Below are 19075 nucleotides of genomic sequence, written 5' to 3'. Positions count from 1 at the left end.
TGGCTTAGAGTTTGGCCATTGGCGCTATTCCGGCATCGAGCCGTTCGCGCTCTATTAGTTTGGCCTCAACACTGGGCCGGAATATCAATTTTTCCGGCGGGGAGGCGCGGCGCAATACAAAGGTTGCGCTGCGGGGGCGAGCCAACGCTGTGGCAAAACAATGGCGTGAAAGTCTACGGTGAACTCCTTAGCGTCCTTACTTTTGCGAGTCAACTGCAAATCAGTCGGCACCCTCCATTCTCCTTTGGTCGCACTCCCAGCTAATATTGTCCGTACTGCTGCCCTGCCTTTGCAGCTGGCCACGTCAGCATCTGAGCCCGACGAACGGTTGGATTCCATCTGTTGTGCTACTGCTACGTGCTGTTGAGGCCCCTTTTTACCCCTATTCATCCCCGTCTCTCACCTCCATATCCTCATTGCCATCGCCTGACATTTTCTTGTCAGTTTATCCTGATTTGAGATACTCCACGTTTAGTTGTTACTCATCTAGTCTAAATCGCGGTAATGGCGGCGGTTACCACCGTTTCTGCGTCGCAGGCACGACCAACGATGGCAGAACTCGCGGCTAGGCGAATATCCAGTGGCACACGTAACAATCGCCAGTCGAAGCGGTATTCTCTCACGGCGCTTTACGTGTCTATGTCGGCTGCTGAAAGCGACGTGGAGGTCGACGATGCTTTAGCGCGAGCACAGAAGAGGCTGCGAGATTTGAAAGCTAAGATTTCGGCGCAGTCGAAGAAGAACTTTCTGTTGGAACGAGACGTGCGGTATTTGGATTCACGGATCGCACTGCTGATCCAAAATAAGATCGCGCTGGAGGAGGTATGTCTTGCCCGAGGGTAGCCATGTTGGTGATGCTAACTTGACGCTGTGTAGCAAACTGAGGTTGCGACCCGGCTGGAAGAGAGCGAAATACAAGACGGATCATTTCCAGATCATCGCAAATTGGATGTACGTGAAAAATTCAATCATTCTGGCTATGCCTTCATGCTAACGAAAGTTAGGGATATGGAAATCTGTTTTTCTTGTTGCAAACGGAGCCACGTTATATCGCTACGATATGTCGACTATTATCAATGGCGGAAATCGATTCATTTCTTCAGACTGTGATGTTCACGATTTACGGAAACCAATATGAACAGCGAGAAGAGCATCTTCTACTAACAATGTTTCAATCAGTCTTGGCTTCTCAGTTCGACACTGCGACAGAATTTTCATCACTGTTACGAGCCAACACTCCCGTATCGCGAATGATGACGACGTACACGCGACGTGGCCCGGGCCAGAGCTATCTCAAGTCAGTACTGTCGGAGCAGATCAACCAATTGAGTAGTCAGCTTGACCTCGATCTTGAAATTAATCCTCTTAAAGTCTATGAGGGACTGTATAGAGACTCGTATAATCGTGCAAATGGCAATGCCGAACGATTTAGCATAGAAAGACCTGTTTCCGCGGAAGATGCTGCCGCCAATATGGAGGTTTTGGAGGCCATTCGTCCTCGAGTATCAACACTGCTCCATATCGCAAATTCATTCCTCAGTAAGATCATCGGTTCCCTTGAGTCTGTACCATATGGGATTCGGTGGATTTGCAAGCAGATCCGGAGTCTTACGCGGCGGAAATATCCTAGTACCGAGGATTCGGCGGTGTGTACGCTAATAGGCGCCTTCTTTTTCCTGCGATTTATCAATCCTGCTATTGTCACGCCACATTCTTATATGCTCGTCGACTCGCTTCCAGCGGAAAATCCTCGTCGGGCACTTACACTGATTGCAAAAATGCTGCAGGGTCTTGCAAACAAAACAGTGTACGCTAAGGAGCCATATATGGCATCAGTGTCTGCGTTTGTGGATGAGAACAAACCTCGAATGAATAAATTTCTCAATGATCTCTGCGACGTCCCTGATTTCTACGAGAACCTTGAACTCGACCAGTATGTGGCGCTCTCGAAGAAGGACATTTGGCTTTCGATCACAATCAACGAAATATACAGCATGCACGCTCTTTTAGAGCAGCACTTGAGCACTCTTGCCCCTGACAAGTCGTCGCGTTTATCTGTAATCCTGCGAGATATGGGTACCACGCCGCCTGTGCTTCCACGTTCAGAGAACTTTACAATCCGATTACCGTTGTTTAGCCGGTTTGAAGCTCAGATTGAATCGCTTGGAGCTGCATTGGACATCACACAAGCCGATGTTCTGTTTATGGAAGCCAAGTCTCTATTGATACAGATAATTCGATCGCTCCCCAGTACTAGTCCTGTTCGTGCACGTCCACTGGATCTTCATCGTGTCGCGTCCTTCGCAGCTGCCACGCCAAAAGACCCTGTCTTGGGCAAGAAAGGCGCAAGAGCATTAGAATTGTTAAATGAGTTGAAGGATCATTATTCGCTGCAAGACGAGACCGCAGACATTATCATGCTCACTGAAGAAGTTGAAGAGGAACTGGCGCAATTGGGATCCATAAGAGAGAAGGTATTGGTGGAGCTCAAGTCTCTGGAGGCCGTGTTTGAGACAATCAAGGATCACAATGAATATCTTCACAGTCAGCTTGAGACCTATAAGTCGTATCTTCGCAACGTTCGAATGCAATCTGGACCCAAGAAGTCGTCGATAAACGATCGTGTCGGATTAGTAGCTATCCACGGCAAAGGACGCCAGGAGCCCAAGACCCCGTTCCTAGGGCCCTACAAGTTCTCTCAGCAGGCTCTTCAGAAGGAAGGTGTTATCGTCGTATGCAACGTCCCGCAAAATCGTGTCAACAACTTGTTTTTCTACATTTCTTCACCCACTCCTGGTACTTTTGTAGTGTCACTCAACTACAAGGGTAGAATCCGGGGTTTGTTAGAATTGAACCTGAAACTTGATGATTTATTGGAAATGATTGGCAACGGCGTCGAGGTCCTGGACCTCGAGTACGTTGTTGTCAACGTTCCAAGGATGCTTGAGTTTCTGCAACGGCAATTCTCGAGAAGGCGATGGTAACGAGTAACAGCTTCTAGTTATGGGTCAGCTTATGCTCTTGTATGATATTTTATGTTTGAGTAATGTTTAACTTAATAAGTGCCATTTGATGCTTTTCGTTTGAAATGGCACCAACTGAATTTGCAATAATTTGCTAGACTGCCTGGGGCTCTATCTTTGCTCACTACTGTTCGAGGGATTTGCGATATTGGTGTGGACGGTTCCATGTAATATATGTGTTTAATTAGTATGCATTAGTACTACAGGCAAAGGAATGGTGTTAGCAATGAATCTGACTTTTACATCAAAGACTACACTACATCTCCAAGGTTGTGGCATATATTAGATCAACCGTTCACTTGGCTCTCTTGAGTGATATGCCTTCTGTCTAACATCCTCTTTGCAACTTAATGTTACCTGTAATAATCACTAGAGAGACGCCTGAGGCAGACGCCTGTTAGAGTATTTTTTTGGCAACTCTGATCCAGCTGGCAGTCTTGAGTGACAGTCTTGAGTGACTGGAACCCGCGACGTTGACACGAACCACTCTTTTCGGAAAAATTCTTATCATAGTACTTATCTATGCCCTTCCTCTCCTTACTTGGTAATAATCTGGTGCTGATTCCAACAACCAATCTCTCTCGATCTTGGTAATACCGATCATATACGTTTTCTCACCCAATTCCATCACTACGGACATGTTAGCAAACTTGGCTATAAAACTGCGGATTCTGAACGATGAACCTACGTTCTGAGTAAATAACCCATTCAGCGCTTCGACTAAACATTACCGATGAAGGGTGTGCCCAGACGACCTTTTCAGAACCCACAAGCTTAAAGGATCCATCGGGCTGCATTTTTGCTGCATTGGCAAAATAGCCGCTTACAAGGCATTTTCTGATCGTCTCCGCGTCAACTGTTGATAGCGATGTGGAAGAAGGAACCTTGACTCCGAGTTTGTCAAGGTACCTGGCCAATTGGTTCCGCACGCTCGCGGCTCGTAAAAGAGCTTTATAGTTAAGATACTTGTCGTGGGCCCACTTCGAGGATCTTTTGCCGCGAATCGAGAAAGCCTGATACACTGATCACTGCGGTTAGTCGAAGACTTCTCACTAACATGTTCGCATAAGGCTTACCGTTGTACATAGTCAAATGATCACCTTCATCTACAGTGAACTTTAGATGCTCCATTTCCGCAGCAGTGTGGTCATCCTCTGGTAAATAAAACACATTTTCGACTGACATCATTGCAGCAACCGTAAGTACTTCACCCATACACCCAAGACTTGAAGACGTCAATAGAACTTTTGAAAGCATAGGATCCAGTGGCAACTCTGCCATCCTTTCACCAAGACCCGCAGTCAATTTTCCATACTCGTCCAATGCGCCAAGAGAATATAGCAGTTCAAGACCGTTAGCAACTAATTCCACGGGAGGAGGCATAATCATGTCTAATTTGGCGATATTTTCAATTCCGAGTGATTTCAACTGCAAAATGGGACCGGCCAAATTAGTTCGCTGTATTTCCGGTACGGAAACGTCCGGGAGTATCGTTTCGGCAGCCTGACCGTCGTATAACCGAAAGCATTTACCGGGTTTTGTTCGACCTGCCCTTCCAGCTCGCTGGATAGCCGCTGCCTTCGATACCGGGCTGACAATGAGTGATTCGATTTTAGAGGCAGGATCGTACGCCCTGAGTTTGACATAGCCGCAGTCGATAACGTAGACGATACCGTCAATCGTGACACTGGCCTCAGCGATGTTCGTTGAAATAACAACCTTTCGAGTGCCCTCTGGGGCTGGGTCGAAAATTCGATTTTGTTGATCTTGAGGTAAAAAGGCGTGTAGAGGAAGCGGAAGCAGTCGTGCTTGATTATCCGGGACCGACCTATCAAGAATGGCTTCTACAACCGTGTTAATCTCTTTGCGTCCGGTTAAAAATGCAAGGATGTCGCCTTCAGGTTCCTAGAGTAATTCAGGATTAAAATTGCACAAAGCAAGAAGGGACGAAATCGTACCTCGTTATGTATATCAATAATCGTTTGTATGGTCTTCTCAACGTAATCCTCGGTCGGCTCAGACAGATAAAGAATATCTACAGGGTACATCTTTCCCTCGATACTAACAATCTTGGTATCCGACCCAAAATAGTTCGCAAACTCCTCTGCTTGCAACGTCGCACTTGATATTATCAACCGTAAGTCCTTTCGTTTTCGGATCACTCTGCAAAGTTCTGATTAGGCTTGCTTGGAAGTGTGATTAAAATAGGACCAGATTCCAACATACTTCTTCATTATGCAAAGCAGAATATCTGTGTATATACTCCTCTCGTGTGCTTCATCAATCATAACGACGCTATACCGCGATAGTAGGGGGTCAACCAATAGTTCTCGCAACAGCATTCCATCTGTCATGTACTTGATCCGCGTTTTCTCAGATGTCATGTCCTCGAACCGTATGGAGTAACCGACCATTTCACCGACTTGACAGCCAATTTCTTCGGCAACTCGGGTTGCTACCGATGTTGCTGCTACTCGTCGAGGCTAAAGAAACCTCGTTAGGTAATTAATCACTAACCAAGACCGTAGACCATAGATAACGAACTTGTGTGCAAGCAATTGCTTTCGATTCGGAGGTCCATCCTTCCTCGTATAGGTATTGCGTCAATTCTAAATCAATTGTAAGTCAACAATGCCAAATACAGAGGCATCAATAACCACTGGACCAAACGTACGTGTGCTTTTCCCTGAACCTGTGTGGCCAATGAGGATAAGCACTGGAGATGTTTCGATAATATACAGAAGCGTTTGACCTAACATGAAATATATTAGCATACAGACATATTTACTAGCAACGTGACATGAATATCAAACCCACGATGCCGAAAAATGGGGAGCAATTCTCGTTGCCGTCGAATCGAGGCGAGTTTGAACTGCGCGCTCACTGAAGCGGTGCGTAAGCCCGTATAAGGCCCAACATCATCATCATTGTTAATTCCGTGGCTCATTGCATCTCATACCATACTAACATTCTCACCGTACGAAACAGGCGCAATATCAGAAATTCAGAAGGGTCAAACTTGAAGTACTCGAAGAAAGCCCTAACCCATATCCCGACCAGCTGGTCAAAGTAAATTGTGTCTTTTCTTCCTTTGTTTCCAATTCCATCCAGTTGCTATGCAATTATGTTATTCAAATCAACGTATATGATTAACTATATCCAAAAACACGATCTGCTGTTCTGCACATCTATATACGTGATAACAGAATCGAAGGGAGATACAAACGACACAACCCTCAGTCGTACAACCAAATTTAATCCAACATAGTCATCGGTCAATCAAAAGTTTCTCGGAAAACGATTCTCAGTATCCTTCCAACGCACTCCGATGCTTTCTCTCATCATGTCATACACAAATCTTCCATTCGGCTTTACCTCTCTGTTATGGGAGAGTTCGTTGAACATATACAACCAAGCCAAAGCGTTGCCAACGGTATGGACCTCGTCACTGACAGATGTCTTGGCATAATCAGAAAGCTCTTTGTATTTGTCCCCGTCCATCATAAGCTCGTACATACGATCAGCAACAGTTTGGGTGTCGCCCACTTCACAGAGGTAACCATTTCGAGTATCTTCGACTTGCAATTGGATTCCGCCAGCGCGATATGCGATCATTGGCTTGCCTTTGTGAATAGCTTCCGAAACCTTAACTTCAAAGCCTTCACGATGAGAGAGCTGAAGAACTACCGTCGCATTCGAGAGAATGCAGTTCAGTACTACAAGCTCAAGTTAGCAGGAGCGAAGCGCTACAGATGAACCCTCTGGATACTCACATTGATCGCTTGGGCCCAAGCGCATGATTATGATATCGCTCGAAATGGTGTCATAATCCTCAGTGGCGATCATCTTGATAGTTTCATCATACACGATCATTCCATCTGGATCATCAATGGCTCCGTGACCAGCTATGACCAATTGAGGAATCTTTCTTAGTGGAAGCTCGTAATCCATCATCTCACGGAGTTTCTTGTATGATTCAAGGACATCCGGAATACCTTTGCTGGGATCGAATCGAGCAATTTGGCAGATATATGGACGCATTGGGTAGACAAGCTTATTGGCCTTGACTTCCTCGCACTGTTTCTTGAACTCACCCATATAATAGAATGTGTCCCAGCGCGACAAGTCTTTATTTAGACCATCTAGCCAGTCAGTTGCGGCACCCATCAATCCCACTTTCTCCCTGTCTACAACATCAGGGACAAATCCTCTGACTGGATGCGATATAAAGACTTCAGCGTCCTTGATGCCTACGTCCCACAAATAATCCCAAACGCCTTCTTGCGGAGATCCCTTCTGCTTAATCAAATCAGATCTGACTTCAATATGCGAACGATATATGACCTTAATTCCTGCCGCTTTCGCTTTGGGGATCAAAGCGACAACCTGTGGATCGTCCATCACCGCGATATCGATACCAGGCGGTTTTTCAGAATCTAACGGACCAGTTGCCCAATAGCGCTCAAAATTCGATTCAATCCACTTCGAAAAATGTTCTTTCTGGGGATCGGTAAGGCGAAGGGAGGGATCTGCGACACCTTGGATGATATTGTGGTTGTTTTTCGTGATTCTGAACACGCTGGGATTCGGCTTTGGAACATACCATGTTGCTTGAATGTCAAGCAGTTTGAACAATCTGATCAAGGCGTGTCTCATTAGCGCAACACCACCGCCCTGCGGAGTCGCGCTGAAGAATCCGATTCGAACACCATTGCGCCCACATATCCTTGTAATCTTCAATTCATGGACAAGACGCATCATGCATTCCCATGTCTCTGGAGAGCAAGATGCTTGGTATTCTCGTAAATCGACCATATGAATTAGGCCGCCGTTATCCACCTCGACTTTGTTTCGGTAGCCAATTGAGATACGCGGAAGGCCCTTCGGGCCGAAGAACATAACAATCTTGCGTGCTAGTGAATCGGCCAGCTCGTCACACGATGGAGCCGCACCGACAGAGTCTTCACTCTCGTCACCATCATGTCCTCCGCTGAGAGCAGCATCTTTAAAGACGAACGGAAGAACGTCAAGCTCTAACCATAGTCTCGCACAAAGCCTGGGGCAAAACTTCTGAACGCGTTGAGGGAATGCGACGGCAACAAACTTGAAGAGATGCTCGGAAGAGTAAGTCTTGATTTCAAGTAATATCCGCTCGGTAATTAGAAGCGGGTATTCAGATGGGTCGGTGTCCTTGGAAATATTTCTTGTCTTGATAGCAAAATCGGTAGAATAGTAGCCGTCGTGGATGGAGAACCCGAATGTGATTGAGCTTGTATGCGCATCCTTCTCAGGGAGCTGGATGTCAATGCCCATGAACATAGGCTGTGCAGATGTTAGTTGATAGTATTATTACGAATCCATTCTGACACATACAGTTAGCGAGTGGATCCATGGTTCGTGTTTGAACTTTGGCAATGGCAGTTGCAACTGGTCCTTCAAAGTGGAGGATGGGATGGATGCGAAATCTGTTTCGATAATTCCGTCTTCGGCAGGAGTAGAAGTCTCGGAGATGCGCTTGCTGTACTCATCGCTGGCCGGAGTAGTATTGTCAAAGTACTCAGAATTAGCCGATGCGACTGAATTCACGGATGTCGAGGACATGTTCTCATGATGGGGCACGGCCAAGTAAGGAGACCGTGCCCATATAGCTTTTGTCGATGGCATGTTGTTCGACTATACAGGCAGTAATGCCAGATGTTGAATATCCAAGGTTAGCACAGTATATGTGAACGAATGCATAACAATTGATGCGTGGGCAAGGTTTGTAAGTTGTTAGCTGGTCCCCGAAACAGGAATCGCTCTCAAATTTGCCTATTCTTAGTCGTTGTAAGCTCGCCACAGCGATGACGAAGAAGAACGAACAGAACTCAGTCACATCACGTTGATTGGTATGACGTCAGACCATCGTGACCGACTGGTAGACCATCGTCGGCAGTCGGCGCCGACTCTGCACGTTGTTCCCGACCGTCTATATCGTGAAGATCGTGAGGTCTGACCAAACGAGGCAATTCTGAGCATAAAAATAGCCAACTGTCGATAATCTTCTATAATGTCAATAAGCTGAACTTCATAAAGCAAGACTGGCTTCCCACCGTGCCATCTTCAAATGAAACTCAAATTATTGTGGGGTATGGGGGTAGGCACCAAGGGTATTGTACCTAGAGCCCCTGCTTCGTTTTCGGAATGATATTTTGACGCAATGTGAATTGAACCGAGCCAGTTCGTGATCGCAACTCTGCTCTTCATATCGGTGATTTCTCCGATTGAGGTATATCTATTGCCTAGTTAAACGTGAAACCGCTTGAGTCTTCCGTTGTCACGATCGACTGAGTAGAAATTGCTTACAATGTCTGCGACGTTTAATTTCACATTCGACGATATTCCGAATCTCGAACGGAAAGTGGCGATAGTCACTGGGTAAATACCAAGTTTCGTTTCCGACTAATGTTGTTTAATTGAGCTCTTGGGCCTTCCATTACAAGTTTCTCTGCGATTAACTAACTGCTTATCAGTGGAAACTCTGGCCTAGGGGAGGTTATCGCCCGTGAGCTAGCTCGAAAGGGATGCAAAGTTTACATTGCCTCACGATCACACAGTCGTGCTGAGGCAGCGATTGCCAGAATTAGAGAAGATATTGGCACGGATGAGAATCTTGCATTCTTGGAACTAGACCTTGAGACGATGAAAGGTGCAGTTATGGCTGCCAAATTTTTTATGAAACTCGAAACAAGATTGGATATTTTGGTTGCAAATGCAGGTCTTGGAGGCATTGTAGGTTACATTTTTAGCGTATATTCAGGGAGTTAATGATTGACACTCTAACACTGCGATAAGAAATCCGAGCTCACGCCAGAGGGCTACGAGAGAAACTTTGGGGTAAGCTGATAGATTCAGCATCCTTCTCTACAAATGACATGCTAACGACAAAATAGGTAAATGTATGAGCTACCGATTGAGTAGGATGGTATTTAGCCCCTCTGACGCTAGTGTAAAGCATTTAGGACACTTTGCGTTCGTATCGACGCTGCTACCTCTCATCCAGCAGACCGCAGATGGGAATGTGGACTCGGACGTGCGAATCGTGATTATGTCATCGAAGTCATATGAGAATTCACATCCTATTGATTTCGATAATGTCAGGACAACGTACCACTCGTGGTTTGCTTTTCTCACGCTTCGAGAGATGCTTCAAAGATACTCACGATCAAAGCTCGCCAACCTGTATTTCATGCGAGAGCTTGCGGATCTTGTCAAGGACAGGAAGAATATTTATGTTAACGCGTGCCATCCGGGTCTTGTTTATACGCATATTTTTGACCTCTCCACATCGCCATTGCCTTGGTACATGCAACTTGTTGGCCAACTTGAGGCCAAGTTGCTTGGCATCAATGTTAACGATGGAGTTAAAACAGCATTATTCCTTGCTGCCGACAGACGTGTTGTAGACAAAAATATAAAGGGAATTTTAATGTACCCTGGACCGACAGACGGATTTGTGTATTTTTCCAATATTTATATCCGCACTATCAACAAGCTGGGACTGGATGACGAAGCTCGGAAGCAGCTATGGCGGTTCAGTGAAGCCGCTCTTGAAAAGGCATAGCAAGGTTGATGTATATTATTTAGGTACTAATCTTTGATTGTGAAGGTCATAGACGTCGAGGAGTTTGTTTGTGCTGGCGCTTGCGCTGTGCAATACGCACGTGCGCGGCTACTTTGATTCTTATTCGCGTGACCTGTTTGGTCATGTTATAATTTATTAATTGCGTCTGTGACCTATTATTCACAGTAACTCGATTTTTGGACGAATCGAACGACTCTGGACTCTGGACTCTGGAGTGGCCACGTTGCCGAGACTATTTTTGGCGATCGTTTAAAATGCAAAACTGGCGAAGTTACTGCCACGCATAAACATGAATTCCAATGGACCGCGCGCTGGGACTTGACAGCCATTACACATGGAAGCACAAAGAGAAATTTTGAGATCTTGGAGTTGCTAGTTACATTGAAAGGGTCTCATCCGTAACTCGTCATCGTTGCGCACTATGGCGACTCTAGGTCGCCAAGCTGTGCGTTTAGTGCAAAGTTGGCAAATTTTCCTGTTTGATATGCCGTTATCTCTTCCATTGAGATGCATTTAAATAGGGTCGACACAATAATGCGCTAAACTTTAAACAATTTCTTTCTGCTAGGGGACATTCCCAAACCAGAAGGTTTGCTATATACGGCTAGAATGGTTTGAGCACGTGCGATCCGAGGACCGGACCTGACTTCGCCAGCGAACCCGACGAGTCCCCGTATTCGGCGCGACTTACAGTTTGGCTGGCCCACTCAATAATTCGCCTGCCAAAAATTTTCAGGTGCGCGCCGCGGACTCAAGCTTCTTTTCTGTATCTTCTCGCACCCCCTTGGCTTTTCTTCTTCTCTTAAAAGCCAATCGATTGTCTATTCATTCGTTTGGAATTGTTTCATCGTCAAAATGGTTCAGTCTGCTGTTCTTGGTTTCCCTCGTATCGGTACGTGAATATTCTTACGGCGCGATTAAATTGCAGCTTGAGTCTTGTCACAATCGGATTTGGCTTGCGGCAGTAGCAACTATTACTCAATGCTTTTGGTCAGGTATGCTGACAACATTGATCTGCAGGTGCTCAGCGTGAGCTGAAGAAGGTCACTGAGGCCTACTGGTCTGGCAAGGCCACTGTTGAGGAGCTGTTTAAGGTTGGCAAGGAGCTCAGAGAGAAAAACTGGAAACTCCAGAAGGATGCTGGTGTTGATATCATCCCGTCCAACGACTTCTCTTTCTACGATCAGGTCCTTGATCACTCTCTTCTCTTCAACGTTATCCCCGAGCGTTATAGCAAGTACAATCTTCCGGCTATTGATACTCTCTTCGCCATGGGTCGTGGTCTCCAGAGGCCTGCCACTGAGTCTTCTCCTGCTGTCGACGTCACTGCTCTTGTAAGTAAACCGAGAGTTCTGGAGGATGCTTACTTAGCTTATCTGGTTTCTTACTGAATCGTAATTATAGGAGATGGTTAAGTGGTTCGACTCTAACTACCATTACGTCCGACCAACTTTCTCCAAGAACGTCGAGTTCAAGTTGAACTCTACCAAGCCCGTCGATGAGTTTCTCGAGGCCAAGGCTCTCGGTATCAACACTCGCCCTGTTCTCGTCGGTCCTGTCTCTTACCTCTATCTCGGTAAGGCTGACAAGGACAACCTCGAGCTGGAGCCCATCACTCTCCTCGAGAAGCTTCTCCCCGTCTACGCTGAGCTCCTAGCTAAGTTGAAGGAGGCTGGTGCTGAGACTGTCCAGATCGACGAGCCTATCCTCGTCCTCGATCTTCCCGTCGAGGTCCAGTCCGCGTATAAGGTTGCTTATGAGTATCTCGTCTCTGAAGCTGCTCCTAAGCTTTTCTTGACCACCTACTTCGGTGACGTCAGACCAAACATCCAGTCGATCAAGGGTCTCCCTGTTGCTGGTGTCCACGCTGACTTTGTTCGTGTTCCCGAGCAGTTGGATGAGATCGTTGCCGCGCTGTCTCCTTCGCAGATCCTCTCCGTCGGTATCGTTAACGGCCGAAACATCTGGAAGGCCAACTTCGCAAAGGCTATTGAGTTTGTTAGCTCGGCCATCGCTAAGGTCGGTGCTGAGCGTGTGATTGTTGCCACCTCGTCGTCGCTTCTCCACACTCCTGTCACTCTCGCTTCCGAGAAGAAAATCCCTGCCGAGATCAAGGACTGGTTCTCGTTCGCCACTGAGAAGCTCGCTGAAGTTGTCACCATCGCCAAGGCTGTCACTGATGGCCCTGAGTCCGTCGCTGGCGAGTTCGCTGCTAACGCCAAGAGCATCTCTGCTCGCGAGACTTCGTCCATAACTAATGACACAGCCGTCCGTGAGCGTGTTGGCAAGATCACTGAGGATCAAGCCCGAAGAAAATCTCCTTTTGGTGTCCGTCTTGCTGCGCAGAAGAAGGCCCTTGGTATTCCTCTCTTCCCTACAACCACCATCGGTTCTTTCCCTCAGACCAAGGACATCCGAATCTTCCGCAACAAGTTCACCAAGGGTGAGATCACCGCAGAGGAGTATGAGAAGTTCATCGAGAAGGAGATTGAGACTGTTGTCAAATTCCAGGAGGAAGTTGGCCTCGATGTCCTCGTCCACGGCGAGCCTGAGCGGAACGATATGGTTCAGTACTTCGGTGAGAAGTTGAACGGTTTCGTCTTCACCACCAACGGCTGGGTCCAGTCGTACGGTTCTCGTTACGTTCGTCCTCCTATCATCGTCGGCGACGTTTCCCGCCCTGGCCCAATGACCGTCAAGGAGTCCAAGTTCGCTCAGTCGATCACTAAGAAGCCTATGAAGGGCATGCTTACTGGTCCAGTCACCTGTCTCAGATGGTCGTTCCCTAGAGATGACATATCGTCTAAGCTCCAGGCCCAGCAGCTTGCTCTCGCCCTCCGGGACGAGGTTCAAGATCTCGAGGCCGCTGGTGTCTACGTCATCCAGGTCGACGAGCCTGCCATCCGTGAGGGTCTCCCTCTCCGTGCTGGTGCCGAGCGTGATGATTACGTCAACTGGGCCGTTGAGTCTTTCCGTCTCGCGACTTCTGGTGTCGACGACAGCACTCAGATCCACAGCCATTTCTGCTACTCTGACCTTGACCCGAACCACATCAAGGCCCTTGACGCTGACGTTGTTTCGATCGAGTTTTCCAAGAAGGACGATCCCAATTACATCCAGGAGTTCTCCGAATACCCCAACCACATCGGTCTCGGTTTGTTCGATATCCACTCCCCGCGTGTCCCAGCCAAGGACGAGTTCGTCTCCAGAATTGCGGACATTCTCAAGGTTTACCCGCAAGAGAACTTGTGGGTCAACCCTGACTGTGGTCTCAAGACCCGTGGCTGGACCGAGACTCGCGCGTCGCTGCAGAACATGGTTGACGCTGCTAAGGAGTTCCGCGCCAAGTACGTTGCTACTGCTTAAATTGCTTATCATTTCAATGATGGTATTTTTTAGTTACTGTTTGATTTGCGGTCGCCATGTGTGCTTGGGCGGGAAGTATAATAGGGAGTGTGAAAATGGGTCCGTATAGATATACAAAATGTGCTTTGGGTCTTGCTTTTTTGTATATGATGTATGAAAATTTTATATTTGTTGTACGTTGATGGTATGTAAAAGTCATTCCGGAATGCGCCGTTGTTATAATATATGACACAGATGAGCTGTGATCTGATCGAATCATCATGGTAATTACAGAAAAAAATCTTGGTTCCTGCGAATTGCCGATATGTAAATATGAAACCTAACCCTCATTATTTTCCCAAATGATTCGGTGCGGCTTGAATCTATAGCCGAATGAATTTTCCAATGACATCCAACTCCGTGCTACGGATTAAGCAGGGATCGAGGTATACTTTGTAATAATTTACGTATCACGTAAACTAAGTGAATTGCGTATAAGCCAGAAGACCGATTGAGAATTATACTTTACAGCGTACGCGAGAACAGACACAACAGTGCAATATATCTTGTTCTTTGGCATCAGTACAGAAGTGACGATAAGAATAAACACAGCTATGAGAACGATCAAAGCGGCATCAGTAACTTTCCGCATATCTACACGCTATTCGCGGTGTAGGCACGCGACTGCGTTGGTCGCAGCGGGTGGCAGAAAGCTGTATTCTCAGATTACTCCGCACAACGAGTTTCGGGGTGAAAGAAACAGGGATGTGAAGGATAAATATACGCCTTCTGTCAGTCGTGACTTGCTTTGGAAAGATGGGACTGAGTATGAGTAAGTGTCTGTTCTTTAAAATGGCAGCGCATGCCAAATTTTCGCAGGACTAACGGTTCTTTGGGTAGCATTGATGAGACCGCAAGTATGTACCTGAGGAATAAAAAACTGCGAAGGAATGACGATGATAAGTACGTATTTTAAGATGTCGCATTAATTATGGCGTTTGTCACGAACTAACTCTGAGTGAATAGTCTATCGTCGCTGGATTTCATGAGGCGACACTTTCAAAAGAAAGGATTACGGAATAAAGCCCGGCGGCCCTCTGTCGACCCTCTGTTTGTTCCCAAACTGAACCCAGAACACACTGCAAAGAAGCAGGACGGCACACTTTTCGAGCTTGACGAGACATGGGAGACGATCCGACTCCGTATGCACACATACATTGTCGAACGTAAATATGACAGTGTGTTTCGGCTTGCAAACGCTATTGTCAAGGCTGACATGGTTCCGCCAATGTGGATATATTCGGAGGTCGTGTTCGCAATGGTCAAGGTTGGTGGGAAAGGTGGATTCCTGGCGCCCACGATTATGATGCTTGTTGACGAGCTTCTGCTGCGGGGGAAAGCGATCAACCGACATATGTTTCATCAGTTGTTTAAGGTATGTGGTTTATGTAGGGGTTACGAAATGTGGTTTTTTGCTGATACATGGGGGTAGCTTGTTGGGAAATCACCGGATCCAACGGTTCGTCATGGCGTAGTGAGTCTGGCCGAGTCGCAGAATTTCGATTTGCAGGAGCAGGATTGGATGCGAATGATTCAAAGCTACTTACTAAGCAACGAATTTGAGATGGCTCTCCGGACAATGGATAAGATGACGGAAGAGAATCTGCCTATACCGCATTCTGCGTATAAGATGATGATTGAGCATTTGCTTGATATGGGAGAATTTGAGCTTGCATATAAGTACATGATGGACCGAATGGAGACCCGCGGGTTACCAAACGAAGAGCATTGGGGCGCTCTGCTGAGTCTAGCAGCGCGGGAGTTTCGTGTAAGTGCAATCGACAAATGCCATGCAGCAAAGAAGACCACTAACTGGATATAGTATGACATGGTCGCACAGATATGGGAAGATATTGTCGAACTCGACTACGTGATCCCTGACGACGGCACCTGCATCAACATTGTCATGACTGCGGCACGCCATGCTGATCCTCTTTTATGTGCCAATGCACTCCGGATCTTAGTTGCCAGAGGCGTACAAAGCGAATTTTTGGCATCGTGTATGGCTTCGGCATATGAGAACCGGCAGAATCTGGAATCACGAAACGCAACTTCAGAGATTGTGGAAGAAGATCGTAAAGAATTGCAGCCTGGTGGGTCAATGATACCAGAAGAAAGATTGCGAAGCTGGGGTGCCGATTGGGAGTAATAGGATTTGCATATATGTGGTTCGATTTCCTCTGTTCAATATGGAAGGCAATTGCGGAGATGAGTATGTAGAACCAATTATGTCCACACACATGGGATATTTCAGGCTCAAAATTTTTCGATCTTGTAGAATCAAGAGCTTATTCTGTGTCCTACGTACATATTCTGCGATTAACAATCGCGTTGCACACTCCAGTGGCCTGGTCCGATCGATGCAGTCGCGACGGCTCGCCAGCGCGAGGCTTACAGACTTTCGTGCCAAGGAGATCCGCCAAGGAGGTGCGCCGAAAAAAAGTCGCTCTCGATTTTGTTCACAATGATAAACTGATAATGCCGGGATCCAATCGCAACGGCAATTTTGTCGTAGTTAAGCGCGGCATCATTTCTGGAACCAATGAGCAATGCGTGACTTAACGCAACCAAAGCTGACAAACCGGCAGCCACGTCCCGTCGGTACAAGCACAAGCAGATTAGTCTCTAACAAAATGAAGCCGCGGCGGAGCGTTGCAATGAACAGGAAGCTCTAAAGTATAACGATCGGTTAGTAAGTATAACACGCGAAATTACGATCGGCTCTTCCGTGCTGCAGCAGAAACCCTATTTTCAGGGATATGACTTTCGCGTTTCAAGAGAAAAATGTCAGTTGCAAGTATTTGTGTTAGATTCTTATTGTCAGTTCGTATTTGCCTCACGGCGAGGATTCGTCTATATTGTTCATAAAACGGAAGGTTTATTCGTGTTCGCTAAATCCCTGGGAAGTTGCGTTACGGTTGCTCAGACGGACTAGAGAAAACTTTCCTTTATTGTCAAAACTCTAGATAATTTGGCTTTAACATGTCGTCGCCTAATAGGCTAATTCGTAGGTCAAAGCTTTTATGGAAAAGAAAACTAAGCGATACAGAACTATTAAGGACAAAACAGGTTCCGGCAAGTAACCGGTCGTAGGGGAACTCCGGAGACGAAGAGGGGCTAGCAACGGTCACGGGGTCAACAAATCGACGTTATACGCGTATGCAAGAGGGCAAGATCTTCCAGATTTTTTTTGGTACATGTCAGCTGGCACTTTTAGCGTGGATTCTAGTCCTGTTGTGATAGACTGGTCAGATGTGCTATTAAACAATATGGATGATCATTTAGGAGGGGGGTTGCCTTGAGGGTGAAGAGCGACAGGAACGCGTACGAAGTACCGAATGGCTCAGCCCTCGATGTTCTTTACTCCTCGGTCTATTCTGCAGCAAATGATCCCTTTGCGTCTAAATGCAGTCAGGACAATTCATAATCTAGGAGAGGAGATCGTGATGTTCGAACAGTGGTCAAGATTCCGGAAGCGAAATAACGATCAGCCGTGTTCTTGTTTGACAGATATATTGAAACAGGCCATCGCTCCCCCATGACTATTCATGACTATATGGCCTGCTTTACTACTCATAGTGTTGCTCCACTGGGATTTCGCAGGCTCTGGAGTGTATGCTGAAGACTGTGGGTTCGCGTCCATTGGTTGCCGCTGCAGTTGGTGTGGCTTTGTCTACACATGATACTGCGAAGCCCGAGTTGGAGAATTTAGATGGTATTCTTGCTATTAAACAATCAATGCTAATCAGTATTAGTATCCCGGCTCCCTCGTGCAGCCCTGCAGACTCTATTCCGAGTGTGGTCAACCGCCGCCACTCTTATCGCCTGTCTGCGTCTGTCTTCTTCTGTCGCCTGATACATGTACTCGCCGTCACCTCGTTACGTTTGACCTTTCTCGAGCGTTGTTTCTTTTACGCACGCTATCGAGTTGGCGGCATGTATGCCGAAGAATGGAGTTGTGTATCTCCCGAGTTCTCGGTTTCGCCAAAACCATGCGCTGTTTGACTACCGGCTACCGAACGGGGTAGATCATGTTACGAACGTTCGCGATGGACTTGGGATTGTTGTGATCATTTGTTACGCGATGCGGCTGTAATATACTGATCGGGAGCAAGACTATTCGGGCCGCAATGTCCAGTGAGTGAGCGCAGTTGCTGAAGTCCTCTTTCGTTGTCCTGGACGCTTTCATGTAGCCGACGGGACCTTATCAAGTCTCGGTATTTATGAATTACCTGTGGATAACTGGCGCTTGCTGTATTCCTGGTCGCCACAACTGCTGGTGGTAACAGCACACAAAGCTCGACCGACCACACATTGCTAGTCCCACTCTCCCAGCCACCACCACTCATTACATGACTGTTGTCATGGGACGAACCGCCGAGGGCTGAATTGCTATCAGGGTAATATCATTTATTCTATTTCATGCAATCGCGTTGACAGCGTGCTCGGCCGTTCGTGTTTAGAGCATTTTCGCACACGTTGCAACACAGCTATCGTTCTCCGCACGTTATGCTCGTCACGCAAGATCTGGGCCAAGATGTCTTCTACAATCGATTTCATTGGTCGCTGACGATCTTATGATCTTGTCTCTTATGATCTTGTCTGATGCTGGTCGCAACGTCGCGGTGCAAAGAGTCTCGACCTGCCGCGATCGAGCTACTATGTCTCCAAGACGGCCAGTACGAGCTGGTCTGTTACAGGCTTGTACAGTGATTCTCGTCATGGGATTGCCAGCGACGAGCTGGATTGATATCAGATTATTATGTTTTTGTTCTGTTGCATGCGATCGCGTTGCCACTTCTCGTTGCCAACATGAGGGCCCAGATATTTCGCACGTTTCACCGCAGCCATGGTTTTGTTTTTCTTGCGCATGCTATGCTCGTCACCGCGAGTTCCATTGCAAGCTATTGATAACAGGCGATGGCCACTGACCACCTAATTTATATGGTGTGATCAATATTATGCTGGCCACACGGGAACTGGCGGTTAGTTGCAAGATCCACCAGCGCGGCTCTAGGTCGCG

General features: G+C 47.0%; 6 protein-coding genes across 6 annotated transcripts; 4 read left to right on the top strand and 2 right to left on the bottom strand.

The window, feature by feature from the left end:
- The first annotated feature begins 130 nt into the window (after positions 1 to 130).
- On the top strand, positions 131 to 3278 carry POJ06DRAFT_256651 (Rho GTPase activation protein). Its single transcript, XM_056188049.1, has 3 exons — positions 131 to 822; positions 877 to 951; positions 1005 to 3278. Exons 1-3 carry the CDS (start codon positions 505 to 507, stop codon positions 2982 to 2984), a joined length of 2373 nt encoding a protein of 790 aa, XP_056042767.1. The 5' UTR covers positions 131 to 504; the 3' UTR covers positions 2985 to 3278.
- On the bottom strand, positions 3279 to 6005 carry POJ06DRAFT_256646 (P-loop containing nucleoside triphosphate hydrolase protein). Its single transcript, XM_056188048.1, has 8 exons — positions 5841 to 6005; positions 5698 to 5775; positions 5568 to 5632; positions 5250 to 5506; positions 4982 to 5186; positions 4100 to 4928; positions 3712 to 4044; positions 3279 to 3653 (listed from the first exon to the last, which is right to left on the bottom strand). Exons 1-8 carry the CDS (start codon positions 5968 to 5970, stop codon positions 3544 to 3546), a joined length of 2007 nt encoding a protein of 668 aa, XP_056042766.1. The 5' UTR covers positions 5971 to 6005; the 3' UTR covers positions 3279 to 3543.
- POJ06DRAFT_256640 (uncharacterized protein) lies at positions 5992 to 9084 on the bottom strand. The gene is made up of 3 exons (XM_056188047.1): positions 8397 to 9084; positions 6797 to 8345; positions 5992 to 6739 (listed from the first exon to the last, which is right to left on the bottom strand). Exons 1-3 carry the CDS (start codon positions 8685 to 8687, stop codon positions 6303 to 6305), a joined length of 2277 nt encoding a protein of 758 aa, XP_056042765.1. The 5' UTR covers positions 8688 to 9084; the 3' UTR covers positions 5992 to 6302.
- Positions 9085 to 9162: 78 nt separating this feature from the next.
- Positions 9163 to 11119, top strand: POJ06DRAFT_256635 (uncharacterized protein). The gene is made up of 4 exons (XM_056188046.1): positions 9163 to 9440; positions 9536 to 9794; positions 9858 to 9899; positions 10012 to 11119. The coding sequence occupies exons 1-4, from the start codon at positions 9370 to 9372 to the stop codon at positions 10624 to 10626; spliced, it is 987 nt and encodes a 328-aa protein (XP_056042764.1). The 5' UTR covers positions 9163 to 9369; the 3' UTR covers positions 10627 to 11119.
- Positions 11120 to 11343: 224 nt separating this feature from the next.
- Positions 11344 to 14288, top strand: POJ06DRAFT_256631 (cobalamin-independent synthase). The gene is made up of 3 exons (XM_056188045.1): positions 11344 to 11539; positions 11668 to 11981; positions 12052 to 14288. The coding sequence occupies exons 1-3, from the start codon at positions 11503 to 11505 to the stop codon at positions 14011 to 14013; spliced, it is 2313 nt and encodes a 770-aa protein (XP_056042763.1). The 5' UTR covers positions 11344 to 11502; the 3' UTR covers positions 14014 to 14288.
- A 318-nt stretch (positions 14289 to 14606) lies between these two features.
- On the top strand, positions 14607 to 16201 carry POJ06DRAFT_269373 (uncharacterized protein; the record flags this gene model as incomplete). Its single annotated transcript, XM_056189370.1, has 5 exons — positions 14607 to 14824; positions 14893 to 14955; positions 15019 to 15427; positions 15485 to 15820; positions 15875 to 16201. 5 exons carry the CDS (start codon positions 14607 to 14609, stop codon positions 16199 to 16201), a joined length of 1353 nt encoding a protein of 450 aa, XP_056042762.1.
- Between the last annotated feature and the right edge of the window lie 2874 nt (positions 16202 to 19075).

Source organism: Lipomyces tetrasporus (genome assembly GCF_029532465.1).
Source record: "Lipomyces tetrasporus strain NRRL Y-64009 chromosome Unknown POJ06scaffold_7, whole genome shotgun sequence".
Lineage (NCBI taxonomy): Eukaryota > Fungi > Ascomycota > Lipomycetes > Lipomycetales > Lipomycetaceae > Lipomyces > Lipomyces tetrasporus.
This window is presented reverse-complemented; position numbering and strand designations above follow the sequence as displayed.

Excerpts from the sequence above, each read along its gene's own strand:
- POJ06DRAFT_256640 (XM_056188047.1), bottom strand. The coding sequence starts at position 8,687 with ATGCCATCGACAAAAGCTATATGGGCACGGTCTCCTTACTTGGCCGTG. Across the intron at positions 8,346-8,396 it reads CATGGATCCACTCGCTAACT|CCTATGTTCATGGGCATTGA; the intron begins GTATGTGTCAGA and ends ACATCTGCACAG. Across the intron at positions 6,740-6,796 it reads CTTGGGCCCAAGCGATCAAT|TACTGAACTGCATTCTCTCG; the intron begins GTGAGTATCCAG and ends TTGAGCTTGTAG.
- POJ06DRAFT_256631 (XM_056188045.1), top strand. The coding sequence starts at position 11,503 with ATGGTTCAGTCTGCTGTTCTTGGTTTCCCTCGTATCG. Across the intron at positions 11,540-11,667 it reads TCTTGGTTTCCCTCGTATCG|GTGCTCAGCGTGAGCTGAAG; the intron begins GTACGTGAATAT and ends ATTGATCTGCAG. Across the intron at positions 11,982-12,051 it reads CTGTCGACGTCACTGCTCTT|GAGATGGTTAAGTGGTTCGA; the intron begins GTAAGTAAACCG and ends TCGTAATTATAG.
- POJ06DRAFT_256635 (XM_056188046.1), top strand. The coding sequence starts at position 9,370 with ATGTCTGCGACGTTTAATTTCACATTCGACGATATTCCGAATCTCGAA. Across the intron at positions 9,441-9,535 it reads AAAGTGGCGATAGTCACTGG|TGGAAACTCTGGCCTAGGGG; the intron begins GTAAATACCAAG and ends ACTGCTTATCAG. Across the intron at positions 9,900-10,011 it reads GCTACGAGAGAAACTTTGGG|GTAAAGCATTTAGGACACTT; the intron begins GTAAGCTGATAG and ends TCTGACGCTAGT.
- POJ06DRAFT_256646 (XM_056188048.1), bottom strand. The coding sequence starts at position 5,970 with ATGAGCCACGGAATTAACAATGATGATGATGTTGGGCCTTATACGGGC. Across the intron at positions 5,776-5,840 it reads GCTCCCCATTTTTCGGCATC|GTCAAACGCTTCTGTATATT; the intron begins GTGGGTTTGATA and ends ATTTCATGTTAG. Across the intron at positions 5,633-5,697 it reads AGGTTCAGGGAAAAGCACAC|AATTGACGCAATACCTATAC; the intron begins GTACGTTTGGTC and ends CAATTGATTTAG.
- POJ06DRAFT_256651 (XM_056188049.1), top strand. The coding sequence starts at position 505 with ATGGCGGCGGTTACCACCGTTTCTGCGTCGCAGGCACGACCAACGATG. Across the intron at positions 823-876 it reads ATAAGATCGCGCTGGAGGAG|CAAACTGAGGTTGCGACCCG; the intron begins GTATGTCTTGCC and ends GACGCTGTGTAG. Across the intron at positions 952-1,004 it reads CAGATCATCGCAAATTGGAT|GGATATGGAAATCTGTTTTT; the intron begins GTACGTGAAAAA and ends AACGAAAGTTAG.